The following is a 16,768-nucleotide window of genomic DNA, read 5'->3' as shown; positions in this document are numbered from 1 at the left end:
CTGAATTTCAGTTCTCTTGCTCAGAAACCAGGAGAAGCTTGCATCACCAGCCATGCCTTTCTTTAACCAAATATTAACTGCAAGCAGCTCAGAAAAGGACGATGAGATTCAACCAGGGGATGGCAAGGTTAAGACTCCCATAAGTGTTTTTACATTGAGAATAGCCAATGAAAAGCTTGTGGGTTCTCAAGATATAAGGTCTGCTCTCGGTGAGACTGAGTAACATCAGAGGCCACTACCTCATTATAAAAGTCTTCTCCTCAAATATCTTTGGTGAGTTAGAAGAAACTGCTTGTGTTTTGGTAGATGTCTCCCTTTTTCTCTTTAAAAATGACAGTAGTTACTGCATACAACCTATCATCAGGCAATACAGGAAGCACGTGGAAGGCATCTCAAGCCACAGCTGCCAGGACTGTGACTGAATGCCAACAGGCAAAAGCAAATCTCAATATTTGTCTTAATATTTTCATAGTGAGCTTCTAATTGCAAGGCATAACTCCTACTGAAATCGATGGGACTTGCCCTACTGGTCACTGAAAGAAGAATCCTACCTGAATATCATATCCTGTTGGACAAGGAAATGGTGGGAGCTGGGAATTTTATCCGTGTATTCTTCCAAAATTCAACTTGAAAATCTGCTAAAATGACCCAGAAAAGTGATACCTGAAACAGATGTTATCAAGGAGGCTAGTCAAATGTCACCCTTCCAACCTAGATTAACCCAAGCAGAAACCTGGATGCCAAAGCCAAGTGGAGGGCAGCCAGTTTTAAAGCAGAAGGATGTGTTTGGATTGTAATAGTGACGTCTCCCTAGCTTTAACTTAAAGATAATAGTCCCCTAAGAAAGCACGTGCCATACCCAAGCCTGTGCCAACCTCAGCACCCAGGCAAATATAGAGCCTATGGAATAACTGTAACTAGCAAGTATCTGTGCCCTGCATGCTCCGGGCTCTGGCCAGACGGTGTCTGCTTCTGACATCTTTTCTAGGTTCCTATAGTCCCCTTTCTGATGTTTATTCATTACAAAGCAATACTGTAACAAAATTGAAGAAAATTTTTAAAGCAAAAAAGAATTTCACATAATCCCACCACCCTAACACAACTGATTTCAATTATCTGTGTTTCCAGTCTTTGTCCATATGCACACTTCTTTTACATGGTTGTAATCCCTGTTTATGTTATTTATAAGTGATTTTATAGATGCTCTCTGAGAACTGACAGCCTCATTAGAAATGAACAACCCATTGAGCAAAGGAATATAATTATTTACATGATCTTTGAGCTGAGAAATATCCTTTATAGACAAACATCTCAAACTATCAAAACAGCTATACAGACGACAGGAAGCAATTTCATATTTCTTTTTCCCTTAGCAATGGAATGTGCTTCACAGGGGAGAGATAGATGTGGGGATCAAGTGGTTAAACTCAAACACTGGGGTGCAATTCACAAGCCTGAAAGAAATCTGAATAACACAATTAAAGAATAAATACTTGAGTTAAGTCTTCTTACATGACTTGGCCATCCAGTAGCCAAAATGGAACATGGACACACAAATATTTACAATGACACATAGACAAGATCAGCAAGAACGAAGTCATTACCCATCATGGTGACTGATTTGAGGGGATTATGTCACCCCAAAATCCTCATGGGATTATGACAACGCACCGGATCCTTACTACAACATTAATGTTCTTTTCTTTCTTAAATAAATAATCTCTGCTGTGCTTCTCACCCTTCCCTGACTTTCTCATGGCCCTCTCCCTACCTCAGGACGTTTTAGAATCAACATTCGACTATGTGCCCCCATTATCTCAGGGCGCACTAACAACTTTAAAGATCTGGGTAGACTCACCTGTGTCAAGATGGGCTTAAAAAAAATCCAGGGAAAGGGAATAAACTATTAACCATCTGGAGTCCAAGCTGCTCAAGTGTACCCAATGTGAATCATTTAGCATCATTTTGGCAGGAGAAACAGCCTCTCTCTAATACTTCTTAGAAATATACATAACTCTCTAACATGGGAAAGGGTCTTTAGAAGCTGTTCTCTTTTAAAAATTTACACAGATATAAATTTTTAAGAGTAAAACCTACTGGGATATATGATCATAAAATCTTGGTACAATGGGGTCTGGCCATTACCTGGCCCCTCATTGCTAATATGCTGAATGAAAGCATAAAAGAGCAGACATTTCTCTGCCTACAGTGATCTAAAAGATCACTGCTCCAGGGCTCCTCCCACCAGAAAAACAAAACAAAACCAAAGGCCTTCATGAAATATAAGGGATGCTAACTGACAACTAGAGTTTCCCAACCAGGTTTGGGGCTTTCTCCACTGGCATGGCATAGTTAGCAATGTAGTAAATTCTATTTGTATTCCAGGTATTATTTTATTGAATTCCCTGGCACTACGAGTGGAAAAATTTTTTAAATACTTAATTTAAGTGAAATAAAAATTAAGGCCCCTTTCTCTCATTAGAGCAGTGTGGCATTAAAAATTTCAGGCCCAGCCAACTTTTTGCAAAGTATAACATAGCATGCTTCAAATTAATATTACCATTTGATTTTCTTTTCACATTTGTTGTTTTATCCCACTGTGAACATTTTGAGGGGGAGGGCCAAGCTCCTCCCAAACTTAATAGTCAAAGAAAACAAAAGGAACCTAGGAAATCCACGAGTAGTGTCATCTCCTAAACATAAAAATGTGCACTATGTGATTAGCAGAAACTCTAAAAAAGTGTTTTCATTTTAAGGAATTGATGGATGGTTAGATGGATAGATGTACCTCGGCAGAGAAGGAGCGAGGCCCATGTCATTGATCTCTTTCTCCCTCTTGCTGAGTGTAGATGTAGATAGGTTCTATTCAGATTCTTGATATACTACAAATCAAGAAACCTATAGCACAAATTATTAGCTTTTCAAAGGCTTAGAGAAACAATTTTGCAGAATTTATAAAATTGACAATACACTTGAAAGAGAAGCATACCCTTTTCTACACAGACACCCTCCAGATATTTTTCTTCTCTCAGAAGATTCAGGAAGAGCCAACTGTTGAATTTTAAAGGACTAGATATATGGTGAAATAGTAGTCAAATCTTCACATTTTCTCCAAGCCCCAAAAGGAATTCAGTTGGATTGATTCTTCTTAGGTTATGTGATTGCAAACCCTAGTTATTTTCACTGGAGAACTTCTGGATTTTTATGAACATGTCTTTGAAATTCAAAGCCCAAAGGACTAACTATGAACACACCATATCTTAAACAGAAATTGGTGATACTTAGGGAAAATGGGAACAAGTACTTAAAGTGGAATGTTGATTGGGATGTAGTTTTCACTGACCTCCCTTTTCTTAAAGAGTTGAATTGAATGCTTACAATATCTCTACTCTCCAGATCTTTTTCTAATTTCTAGAATGTTATGTTGTCAAAGGAAATAATTTCTATTATGAGCAAATGTTGCCTAATGGGTCTATTTCCTCCTGATGTGCCTATTTCACAATGCATATGTTCTACAAGCACAAGAGAGGATTACATTAGTTATCTCTATCTTTGTGTACTTTCTGCCCAACAAGGATTTCAGTATTGCACACATTTGTTTTCCTTTTGGCTCTTAGAGAAAGTCCCATCTTTGTTTAAGTATGGTTTCTCCAAAAGGACTTCCTAGGTTCAGGACCTGGACTCACCCATCAAGGGTGCGAATCTGGGTGTGTCCTTTTCCAGGCATCATGATGAACAAGCCGGTCTATATAAATGATAAATCAACTACCTCTTAAGCCTCACTGTGACAGGGTTTCACCATTTGAGCTGTATTAAGAATCACAGTTTTCAAAAGCCCTTCCTGAACATACATATTTCTCTCTGCTTTTGGAAAATGTCTTAAAAGGACCTTTTCCAAGATAAATGCAGGAAAACAGGTACACAAACCAAGCCACCACTATAAAGGAAGAATAAAAAATTGCAACTCTATTAGGGCATGGACTTCCACATGTTCACACAGTACTTGCTCTGGGTGGGTTTTTTTTGTTTTGTTTTGTTGTGTTTTTTATTTTTTTTGTTTTTTTTTTTGTTTTTTTTTTTTTTGCTTTCTTTTTAAAAAAACTTTTGACATCTTTTTACTGGACATCTAATGACAATGCAAGTGAAAAACATCACATTGGGTAAGGAGTTTTGAAGATGGTTCAAATGCAAGAGGGACTACTCTAACTTAAAAACAAACACAACACTATGAAGAGGGAGTGTGCATCTTTGAGAAACCTTTTTTCTTCAAAGTGAATGCACAAAATGAGGGGATTCACTACTGGCTCTTTCGCTTCACGGTGGAAGTGACCACTTTACGGCCACTTCGACATTGCTGCCCTGGTTTGGGCGGCGATTCAGGCTTACAAATAAATTACATAATCTGAGGGAGTAGGAAAAAGGCTTATAAGAAGTTTCTATTCATTTGAAAGTTAAAGAACCCCCACCCCATTTGACTGTCTTTTCTTCCATCTTTCCTGCAGCAGAGTTTTATTTCAGTCTTACTCAGGAGGGAGATGGTGTGGGCTAAGGCTTGCTGTCCTAGCGGCTGCTGTTCTTAATTGCTTCCTTTGCAGCGATAATCAGAGGAGTCAGGCTGGAGAGAGGCTTGGCTAATTTTAAAAATGGATGCTGCAAAAGGAAAAAAAAAGAATTACTGGAATCCTTTCCTCTAACAAGTATATTACTTTACATTTTCAAGCAGCCCTTTTCTCATTAAAATGTATTTTGAGCATGCAATTCAACATCATTTTATTAAAAATAGTGCCAGCTTTTGTCCTTCAGATGTTTTTGTCCTTCAGTGTCATGGAATCCTCTGGAAGCTGACTGGCAGAGCTAGACACTCAGAGGAGGGGTCCTGTAAAATCCCATTGTGTTTGCGACAGTTGACTTTCTGATGTTCTTAAACTGATGAATTTACCAGGAGCAGCTCTTAGGCTTCGAAAACTCTTTGGTTGACCTTGACCCTGAAATTATGGCTTCTTAACTGCTAAACCCAGTAGCTGTGCCTCCACCATTTTTCTTCTGGCCAATCTGCAGTACTTAATATGAATGAATATCACTTCCTTCTTTGAAATGTTTTCCTCCTTTGGGGCCTGTGACAGTCTACTGTCTGGGTTTTCTCCCATGTGCCTGTTCACTGACTATTCCATCTTCTTTCCTAGTTTCACTGCTTCCTCCCATCTCCAACATACCAGAACATGGCTCTCATCATCTCTTTTTCTGATTTAATTTGAGAGCTCATTTTCTTTCATGGTTTTGACCTCTCATCAGCTTTATTAGGGATGACTCACAAATCTCTGTTGTGTGAGCTGAGGTCTTTCCTGAATTCTGGTCCTATCTCTCCAATTGCCTGCTGGATATTTCCTTTTGAATGTCCTTCTGTCACCTTGAATTTAATGTTTAAGTATACGTTAAAGTCTTCCGAACAGGCTACTCTTGCAGGATGTCAGTTAAAGGGGCTTTGGAGTCAGAGCACCTGGGTTCAGTCCTCTCCTCTGCTTATCACAATGGCTAAATGAGGTAAGATAAGGACAGTTCCTCTGAAGCTACAGAGAGGTGAAGAAATGTTAACCATTGTATTATCCTCTAGGACTTTGGCTTTTACTGAATGTTATCATTGGTTTGATATTCTAAAGTCACCTTTTTCTTCCTCTCCCTTATGTTCTACAATCAGCTAACAAGTCCTTTCTTCTTAATGGCTCTTACAATTATGTCTCACCTTCCCTCATCCAGTCTTTTGGTCAACTTAATCCTGAACTGTAAGAATAACTCCCCCTTGATCTTTCAGCCTTCATTTTTTCCCACTGCTAATTCGTACTGCAAAACACCAGATTAATCTCCCTAAACAAAGCTTTCGGCATGCGTGTCCCTCCAATGTCTTCAGTGTTTCCCACTGTCTACAGCCCCAACTCTTCACCCTGGTGTTCAAGGCCCTCCACAGCCCTGTCTCCTGTAGATTCCACACTTAAAACTCCTTATTTTGACTCTTTACTTCAGCTATTTTACTTTCTGTTTTCTGTTCCCTTCAACCTTGCCCACATGCCTTTGGTCACATTATAACCTGTCCATCTGAAATCCCCTCTCCCCTTTTCCTCAACATATCTGAAGCTAATCTGTCCTTCAGGGCCCAGCAGAACTCCTTCCTGTTCACATTTTTTGATCACCTATAGCCTACAGAATATTTCTCTAATCAACCATGGTGTTTACTGTTTAAACAGCCACTGGGTTTGATTGAGTCTCTAAACAACTTTGCATTATTTTTTCACGTACCCAAGGAAATTGTGAACTTCTGGAGTGAAGGAATCCTGCTTTTAAGAGGTTTATATCATCATTGCACTTAAGCTTTGCAAACAGAAGTTGCTCAATAAATACCAACTGATGGACAGAGAACTGATTTAGGCCATACAGAAAGGCCCAGGAATACTCAAGACCTGTGTCTTTTCTCAAGCCTTCCAATAGTGTGAATGTCCTGCATCTCTCTCCTTTCTAACCTCTAAAAGGGCAGTGATAGGCTAGAGTTAGAGAAGGAAGATACAGCGACTTAAGGTGATACAAAGGTTATAACTATCATGTGTAAAATGAAAAGATGCAACAAACTGTTCAATTTAGACCCAAAATGTAGTCTTGCATCACTTGTCTGACTGATTCAGATAAAAGTACCATTGGTGAAGAAACTAACTAGATATGTGATTCAATTATCTATGTAACCACATAGCTACATTAACAGAACCTGTATCTTCCCTTACCCTTGGGATGTGTATGTGGGGTGGCAGCAGGGGTGAGAAGATGTGGAAGTGGAGCACTCAAAAGTTCAAGTTTTTCATCTGTAATCTGAGACTAGACTAACTAGAGGATTAATAAAGGGCCATCCCAGATTTGATATTTTAGGGCCCTATGACAGCCTGTGAAATGCTCATAGGTAGCAGAAAAGGTGTAGTCTCCTCAATTCCTCCAAATCAGTTTATTTATCCCAGATGTGGTTTGGGTTGAGGGTGGGGGCAGGAATTTTTGGCCTGGGTGTGGCTCTGTCTCTGGATGAAGTTCAGGAGCAACAAGAACAGATTTTTTTTCTTTTTGGTTTAGAATAGAATGGATCTGTGGTTAACACTCCATATAAACAATTGTACATTTTGCTTAACCAGAAGAAGTGTTCAAAGTCACAGAACAAGCATTCACTGTTCCTGGGTGTTACAGGGTTTGGTATGTGTTCCCAAGGAACAGTCTCCCATGGTGGAGCTGTATGTGTGATCCTGGGCATGTGTGGCTTTAACAATAAAAATACATCTTTCCCTCTAAATTGGTTGGTGCATTTGTGTGGTGGAAAGTCAAATAATCCAGGGCTCAGATCCCAGTTCTGCCAATCAGTAGCTCTGTGAGCCTCAGTTTCTATATCTGTAATATGAGCTAATAACACCTACCCTAGACTTGTTCAAGATTAAATGAGATAGTGTGTGTAAAGAATTTGGCACAGAATAGGTACTCATTGTCATCATATATACTAATCCCTGAGAGCCATGAAAAGGACAAATGGTTACAGAGGCACTCACCACTGGATGGTACTCACCCAGGCAAGCAGTTGCCTGCCATTTGGCATCACAAGCAAAGGGGCTTTGACCAGTAAAGCATTAGAGTAGCAAATGCCATGGAAATAATTGCATAGTTATGTAGAGAATTACCTCCGGCCAAGAGCACCTGCATACAACATCCAGGGGCACAAGTAAAGTTTAGAACAGAACAGCAACACCAGAGGTTCACAGTTTTTTTTTCCTTGCAAAATAAGACTCCAGGAAGAACAAAAGAGATTTACAGATTTAACCGCCAACTTCTCAGAAGCAAGGCAACATACCAATCAATCATGGTTTAGATACATGCCTCTACTTATGTGCCTGTGGCCTAAAATTAAATGGTTATAGCCTAACTCTAACTAGACATCTCTTGACAGAGCTCTCTTACTATCACACACTGAGATGGAAGAGCTCTTTCTTTGTAATTGTCCTATTTTATTTTCACCTGCAAGAGCTCCTTGGCAGATCCTCGCCTATCCACATCCATCTCAAGACAGCGATTTAAAAAGTCACGGAATACAGCCGACAGTCTCTCAGGATTCTGGAGCTCTGGGGTTCCATTAGTGGCTATCAGATATAACGCCTGCAGAAAACAGAAAGAAATCCATTCAGCACATACACATTAGGATCATGAGTTGGCACAGAAGGTACAAATCCAGTTTCTCCTCTCCTAGTTTATCCTCTGGGTCTTAAAAATTCCATTTTAGAGAATGACACTTGAAGTATATTCCAAAGTTATTACAACATTTAGAAATTATTACCTGTGGCAGTAACTGAGGTGATAGTGAAGTGCGCCACCCCCCAAATTTGGAAATAAAGTCACAAGGTTGTCCTCTGAGAGTTAAGCCAGTAAAAATCCATGTATGATGAATGTGTGATGAACCACTTAGCATATTATGCCAAGGAATCGCCTGTGAATCTGTGGCTGTAAAGATTTGGGGAATATGCATATATCCAATCCTGTTGAACTGAGTAGAACCGTCAGAAGGCACAGTTGCAAAGGTGATTGTAATTTACTAAGTGTTTATCTTTATTGAAGAATATCAGTGAGAACATCAGGGATGAGCAGAGCATGCTATAGAATTAGAGAACCAAAAATACAGTGAAGTTCAAAAAACCAGAAGTTGGCAGTGCCTGATGAGAGTGAACCTGTGAGGACCCAGGACTCAAGTACTTTTGTCCTGCGGCAGATGTAGCCTCAGAGATTTTTTTTTTTTAGAAAGCAGTATTTCTTTTTATTAAAGTATCATTGCTATACAATCTTATGTTATGGTTTCACATAAACAACACTGTCGTTTCATCATTCACCCATATTATCAAGTCCTCCCCCTCACCTCCCCCCGCCATTGCAGTCACTGTCTATCACCTTAATATCCTATAGAGTCATTACTTGTCTTCTCCATGTTGTACTGCCTTCCCCGTGACCTACCTATATTGTGATTGAATTATAGTGCCCTTTAGTCCCCTTCTCCCTCCCCACCCACACTCCCCAAACCCTCCCCTTTGGCAACCCCTAGTCCCTTCTCGGTGTCCGAGCATGCTATTTTGTTTCTTCAGTTTTGTTTTTTGGTATCATTAATCTACAATTACATGAGCAACATTATGGTTACTAGACTCCCCCCATCAGCAAGTCCCTACCACATACCCCATCAGAGTCACTGTCCATCAGCATAGTAAGGTGCTATAGAATCACTACTTGTCTTCTCTGTGTTGTACAGCCCTCCCTGTGCCCCCCCCACATTATATGTACTGATCATAATGCCCCATTTTCCCCCTTGTTCCCTCCCTTCCCACCCATCCTCCCCAGTCCCTTTGCCCTTGGTAACTGTTAGTTCATTCTTGGGTTCTGTGAATCTGCTGCTGTTGTTCCTTCAGTTTTTTTCTTTGTTCTTATAATCCACAGATGAGTGAAATCATTTGACACTAGTCTTTTTCTGCCTGGCTTATTTCACTGAGCATAATACCCTCTAGCTCCATCCATGTTGTTGCAAATGGTAGGAATTGTTTTCTTCTTGTGGCTGAATAATATTCCATTGTGTATATGCACCACATCTTCTTTATCCATTCATTTACTGTAACCTAAGCAACACTTAGGTTGCTTCCAATTCTTGGCTATTGTAAATAGTGCTGCAATAAACATAGGGGTGCATCTGTCGTTTTCAAATTGGGCTCCTGCATTCTTAGGGTAAATTCCTAGGATTGGAATTTCTGGGTCAAATGGTATTTCTATTTTTACTTTTTTGAGGAACCTCCATAATGCTTTCCACAATGGTTGAACTAATTTACATTCCCAACAGCAGTGTAGGAGGGTTCCCCTTTATCCACATCCTCACCAACATTTGTTGTTGTTTGTCTTTTGGATGGTGGCAATCCTTACTGGTGTAAGGTGATATCTCAATGTGGCTTTAATTTGCATTTATCTGATGATTAGTGATGTGGAGCATCTTTTCATGTGTCTTTTGGCCATCTGAATTTCTTCTTTGGAGAAATGTTTGTTCAGATCCTCTGCCCATTTTTTTTTTTGGTATCATTAATCTACAATTACAGGAGTGACATTATGGGTACTAGACTCCTCCCATCACCAAGTCCCCCCACATACCCCATTACAGGCACTGTCCATCAGCGTAGTAACATGCTATAGAATCACTACTTGTCTTCTCTGTGTTGTACAACCCTCCCTGCTTCCCTTCCACCTACATTATGTCTTCTAATAGTAATGCCCCCCCTTTTTTGTTCCCGTTATCACTCCCTTCCCACCCATGCTCCCCAGTCCCTTTCCCTTTGGTAACTGTTAGTCCATTCTTGGGTTCTGTGAGACAGCTGCTGTTTTGTTCCTTTAGTTTTTTCCTTTGTTGCTATACTCCACAGATGAATGAAATCATTTGATACTTGTCTTTTTCCACCTGGCTTATTTCACTGAGCATAATACCCTCTAGCCCCATCCATATTATTGCAAATGGTAGGATCTGTTTTCTTCTTATGGCTGAATAATATTCCATTGTGTATATGTACCACATCCTCTTTATCCATTCATCTCCTGATGGACACTTAGGTTGCTTCCATTTCTTGGCTATTGTAAATAGTGCTGTGATAAACATAGTGGTGCATCTGTCCTTTTCAAACTGGGCTGCTGCATTCTTAGGATAAATTCCTCAGAGTGGAATTCCTGGGTCAAATGGTATTTCTATTTTGAGCTTTTTGAGGAACCTCCATACTGTTTTCAACAATGGTTGAACTAATTTACATTCTCACCAGCAGTGCAGGAGGGTTCCTGTTCCTCCACAACCTAGCCAACGTTTGTTGTTGTTTGTCTTTTGGATTGTGGCGATCCTTACTGGTGTGAGGTGATATCTCATTGTGGTTTTAATTTGCACTTCTCTGATGATTAGTGATGTGGAACATCTTTTCATGTTTCTGTTGGCCATCTGAATTTCTTCTTTGGAGAAGTGTCTGTTCAGATCCTGTACCCGTTTTTTAATTGGCTTATTTACTTTTTGTTTGTTCAGGTGCATGAGCTCTTTATATATTTTGGATGTCAACCCTTTATTGGATATGTCATTTATTAATATATTCATAATATATTCATAATATACAAATATATTCATAATAGGAGGCCTTTTTGTTCTATTGGTGGTGTCTTTGCTGTACAGAAGCTTTTCAGCTTGATATAGTTCCACTTGTTCATTTTTGATTTTGTTTCCCTTGCCTGGGGAGATATGTTCATGAAGAAGTTGTTCATGTTTATGTCCAAGAGATTTTTGCCTATGTTTTTTTCTAAGAGTTTTATGGTTTCATGACTTATATTCAGGTCTTTGAATCCATTTCAAATTTACTTTTGTGTATGGGGTTAGACAATGATCCAGTTTCATTCTCTTGCATCCAGCTGTGCAGTTTTGCCAGCACCAGCTGTTGAAGAGGCTATCACTTCCCCATTGTATGTCCATGGCTCATTTATCATATATTAATTGACCATATATGTTTCTGTTAATATCTGGACTCTCTATTCTGTTCCAGCGGTCTGTGGCTCTGTTCTTGTGCCAGTACCAAATTGTCTTGATTACTGTGGCTTTGTAGTAGAGCTTGAAGTTGGGGAGTAAGATACCCCCTCTTTATTCTTCCTTCTCAGGATTGCTTTGGCTATTTGGGGTCCTTTGTGGTTCCATATGAATTTTAAAACTATTTGTTCCAGTTCACTGAACAATGAAATTCATTGGTATTTTGATAGGGATTGCATTGAATCTGTAGATTGCTTTAGGCAGGATGACCATTTTGACAATATTAATTCTTCCTATCCATGAGCACGGGATGAATTTCCATTTGTTGGTGTGGTGTCCTCTTTAATTTCTCTTAGGAATGTCTTGTAGTTTTCAGCATATAGGTCTTTCACTTCCTTGGTTAGTTTTATTCCTAGGTATTTTATTCTTTTTGATGCAATTGTGAATGGAATTGTTTTCCTGATTTCTCTTTCTGTTCACTCATCATTAGTATATAGGAAAGCAACAGATTTCTGTGTATTAATTTTGTATCCTGCAACTTTGCTGAATTCAGATATTAGTTCTAGTAGTTTTGGAGTGGAGCCTTTAGGGTTTTTTATGTACAGTATCATGTCATCTGCAAATAGTGACAGTTTGACTTCTTCTTTACCAGTCTGGATGCCTTGTATTTCTTTGTTTTGTCTGATTGCTGTGGTTACACCTCCAGTACTATGTTGAATAACAGTGAGGAGGGTGGGTATCCCTGTCTTGTTCCTGATCTTAGGTGAAAAGCTTTCAGCTTCTTGCTGTTAAGTATGATGTTAGCTGTGGGTTTGTCATATATGGCCTTCATTATGTTGAGGTACATGCCCTCTATATCCATTTTATTGAGATTCGTTTTTGTACTTCTTTTTGTTGATGTGGTGGATGATGTTGACGGATTTTTGAATATTGTACCATCCTTGCATCCCTGAGACAAATCTCACTTGATCATGTGTATGATGATCCTCTTGATGTATTTTTGAATTCAGTTTGCTAGTATTTTGTTGGGTATTTTTTCATCTATCTTCATCAGAGATATTGGTCTGTAATTTGCTTTTTTGTGGTGTCTTTGCCTGGTTTTGGTATTAGAGTGATGTTGGCCTTGTAGACTGAGTTTGGGCGTATTCCCTCCTCTTCTACTTTTTGGAAAACTTTAAGGAGGATGAGTATTAGGTCTTCACTAAATGCTTGTTAAATTCAGTGGTGAATCCATCTGGTCCGGGCTTTTGTTTTTGGGTAGTTTTTTGATTACCAATTCAATTTTGTTGCTGGTAATTGGTCTGTTTAGATTTTCTGTTTCTTCCTTGGTCAGCCTTGGAAGGTTGTATTTTTCTAGAAAATTGTCCATTTCTTCTAGGTTTTCCAGCTTGTTAGCATATAGATTTTCATAGTATTCTCTAATAATTATTTGTATTTCTGTGGGGTCTGTCATGATTTTTCCTTTCTCATTTCTAATTGTTTATGTGTGTAGACTCTCTTTTTCTCTTAATAAATCTGGCTAGGGGTTTATCTCTTTTGTTTATTTTCTCAAAGAAGCAGCTCTTGTTTTCAGTGATTTTTTTCTATTGTTTTATTCTTCTCAATTTTATTTATTTCTTCTCTGATCTTTATTATGTCCCTCCTTCTGCTGACTTTGGGCCTCATTTGTTCTTCTGTTTCCAATTTCAATAATTGTGACTTTAGACTATTCATTTGGGATTGTTCTTCCTTCTTTAAATAGGCCTGGATTGTAATATACTTTCCATTTAGAACTGCCTTCGCTGTATCCCACAGAAGTTGAGGCTTTGTGCTGTTGTTGTCACTTGTCTCCATATATTGCTTGATCTCTGTTTTAATTTGGTCATTGATCCATTGATTATTTAGGAGCATGTTGTTAAGCCTCCATGTGTTTGTGAGTCTTTTTGTTTTCTTTGTACAATTTATTTCTAGTTTTATACCTTTGTGATCTGAGAAGTTGGTTGGTAGAATTTCAATCTTTTTGTATTTACTGAGGTTCTTTTTGGGGCCTAGTATGTGGTCTATTCTGGAAAATGTTCCATGAACACTTGAGAAGAATGTGTATCCTGTTACTTTTGGGTGTAAAGTTCTGTAGATGTCTGTTAGGTCCATCTGTTCTAGTGTGTTGTTCAGTGCCTCTTTGTCCTTGCTTATTTTGTGTCTGGTTGATCTGTCCTTTTGAGTCAGTAGTGTGTTTCAGTCTCCTAAAATGAAAGCATTGCATTCTGTTTCCTCCTTTAATTCTGTTAGTATTTGTTTCACATATGTGGGTCCTCCTGTGTTGGGTGCATATATATTTATAATGGTTATATCCTCTTTTTGGACTGCCCCCTTTATCATTATGTAATGTCCCTCTTTATCTCTTGTTACTTTCTTTGTTTTGAAGTCTATTTTGTCTGATACAAGTACTGCAACACTGCTTTTTTTTCCCTACTGTTTGCATGAAGCATCTTTTATCATCCCTTCACTTTTAGTCTCTGTATGTCTTGGTTTGAGGTGAGTCTCTTGTAAGCAGCATATAGATGGATCTTGCTTTTTTATCCATTCTATTACTCTGTGTCTTTTGATTGGTGCATTCAGTCCATTTACATTTAGGGTGATTATCGGAAGATATATACTTATTGCCATTGTAGGCTTTGGATTCGTGGTTACCAAAGGTTCAATGGTAGCTTCTTTACTATCTAACCATCTAACTTAACTCACCTTTTCCAGCTCCTGGAGAGTTTTTCCAACCTCTTTTTGCCCTCCAGGCAGTTTGTATTGTTTGGTATTAGTCACTCACCGAGGCCCAGGCAAATCTATGGGCGGGTGCCTAGCATTTCCCCTCAGAACTGCCTTCACCACACATACTCTCAGTCTGAACTCACCTGCAGTGGTCTGCAACCATAGACCCTGCAGGATATGAATCCCAAAAATATACCCAGGGATAGGAGATATATACACAGCTGAAAAGGTGGGCATTATAAAGCCCACCCATAGTGCTTTCAATTCCCCAGTGTGGCCAGTAAAAAAGCCAGATGGCTCCTGGCATATGACTGTGGATTACAGAGAACTGAAAAAATTCATACCCCCTATGCATGCTGCTGTCTCCTCTATTGCAAGCTGGATGGATACCCTCAGCCATGAACTAGGAATATATCATTATGTGGTAGATGTTGCTAATGCCTTCTTTTCCATTGACATTGAGCAGGAAAGTCAGGAACAGTTTGCCTTCACGTGGGAAGGACGGCAATGGATTCACCGTCCTTCCACAGGGATACCTCCACAGCCCCACCATCTGTCATGGACTTGTAGCCCAGGACATGGCTACGTGGGAGAAACCGCCAACGGTGTGGCTGTCCCATTATATTGATGATGTCATGCTCATGTCTGATTCTCTTTCAGATCTAGAAGGTGCAGCACCTAGACTGCTGCACCATCTACAGGAGAAAGGATGGGCTGTGAACAGCACCAAGGTTCAGGGACCTGGTTTGTCTGTCAAATTCTTGGGGGTCATCTCATCGGGTAAGACCAAAGTGATACCAGAAGCAGTTATAGATAAAGTCCAGGTCTTTCCTACCCCCACAACTGTAGCATTGCTATAGGAGTCTCTGGGTCTTCTAGGCTACTGGAGCATGTTTATCCTGCACTTGGCACAAATTCTGAAGTCCTTATACCGGTTGTTACAAAAGGGCATCAGGTGGGACTGGGATGAGACATGTGCATCTGCCTTTACTACAGCAAAATGGGCAGTCAAGGCCGTGCAGGCTTTGAGTGTGATAGATCCATCAAGGCCCTGTGAGCTGGATGTTCATGTGACTGAAGACGGTTATGGCTGGGGTCTCTGGCAGTGGCTTGAATGAACTCGCCAATCCATTGGATTCTGGTCACAACTCTGGAAAGGGGCAGAGGTACGATACACTTTGATAGAAAAACAACTGGCTGCCGTGAATCACGCCTTGCTGGCTACAGAACCCGTCACAGGAGTGGCCCCAATAAAGGTAATAACCACCTATCCCATCTTGAGGTGGGTACGAGACTGGACCCAAAAGCCAAGGAGTGGTGTGGCACAAACACCTACACTGGCCAAGTGGGGTGCTTACCTACAGCAGCATGGTGCCCTCTCTAGTAGCCCCTTGAGTGAAGAACTCCAGTGCTTATTGGGGCCAGTGATGTACACTAGTGAAAAGCAGGAACAACTTGCTTTTGAACCATTAGTAGCAGAGATTCCCTATTGGGGGGGGAAGAGCCCCTATACCCAAAGATGTATGTTACACAGAGGGCTCCAGCCATGGGAAGCCCGCAAAATGCATTGCCATAGCTTTCCATCCTAAGACTGAGACAATATGGATGGAAGATGGTGAGGGGAAGAGCAGCCAGTGGAGAGAGTTGCAGGCTGTGTGGCTTGTGATCAGTCAGGAGCCCTCCCCTATAGTTGTCTGCACTGACAGCTGGGCTGTCTATTGGGGCTTGACCCTGTGGCTACCAACCTGTTACCATGTGAACTGGCTGGTCAGTCACCGACCCCTTAGGGGGCAAGAATTGTGGCAAGACTTATGGGCCTGTGGTAAGACTAAAATAATTACAGTATACCATGTGACAGGTCCATTTGCCACTGGCATCCCCAGGAAATGATGAAGCAGATAAATTGGCCCAGATCCGTTGGTTAGAAGGAAAGGCTACCTCTGATGTTGCCCAATGGCTACATCGGTGTTTGTTGCATGCAGGGCAAAAGACAATGTGGGCTGTAGCCCATCGGTGGGGCTTGCCTTTGCTCTTTGAAGAAGTTAGTAGAGCCTAGCAGGTTTGGAGCATGTGCTCCAAAAGGGACTTACATCGAGTTCCACAGCAATATGGAACAATAACAAAGGTCTTATACCCCTATCAGGTGGCAGATAGACTATATTGGTCCTCTACCTGTGTCAGAAGGATATCGGTATGTGATAACTTGTGTGGACACAGCTACCGGACTTCTGTTTGCTTTTCTTACCCATTGTGCAGACCAGCAGACAACCAAAAGAGGAATGGAGCATCTCTTTCCTGTCTATGGCCAACCAAAAGTCATTGAGCGTGATCAGGGCACCCATTTTACTGAACATACAGTGCAAGAATGGGTGCGAAGTTTCATGTGCCATACAATCCTACTGCAGCAGGCACCATAAAGAGGCGCAATGACTTGTTAAAATCCGG

At 40.4% G+C, this 16,768-nt stretch overlaps 1 protein-coding gene across 11 annotated transcripts in view; it reads right to left on the bottom strand.

Moving 5' to 3' along the window:
* Positions 1-4,017: 4,017 nt before the first annotated feature.
* The window catches only part of PAK3 (p21 (RAC1) activated kinase 3), a 313,135-nt gene continuing 300,384 nt past the window's right edge, over positions 4,018-16,768 (bottom strand). For 5 of the 11 annotated variants that reach the window (XM_057496161.1, XM_036912627.2, XM_036912636.2 and 2 more), the window contains 2 exons: positions 8,032-8,169; positions 4,671-7,713 (listed from right to left, as the gene is read on the bottom strand). In XM_057496161.1, the coding sequence (XP_057352144.1) occupies positions 7,615-7,713; positions 8,032-8,169 (237 nt within the window). In that variant the 3' untranslated portion in view covers positions 4,671-7,614. The other 6 variants (XM_036912633.2, XM_036912630.2, XM_036912632.2 and 3 more) reach the window with 2 other exon arrangements.

This window comes from Manis pentadactyla, chromosome X, assembly GCF_030020395.1.
Source record: "Manis pentadactyla isolate mManPen7 chromosome X, mManPen7.hap1, whole genome shotgun sequence".
In the NCBI taxonomy this organism is placed as follows: Eukaryota; Metazoa; Chordata; class Mammalia; order Pholidota; family Manidae; genus Manis; species Manis pentadactyla.
Note: the sequence above shows the minus strand (reverse complement) of the source record. Positions and strands in the feature narration are given on the sequence as shown.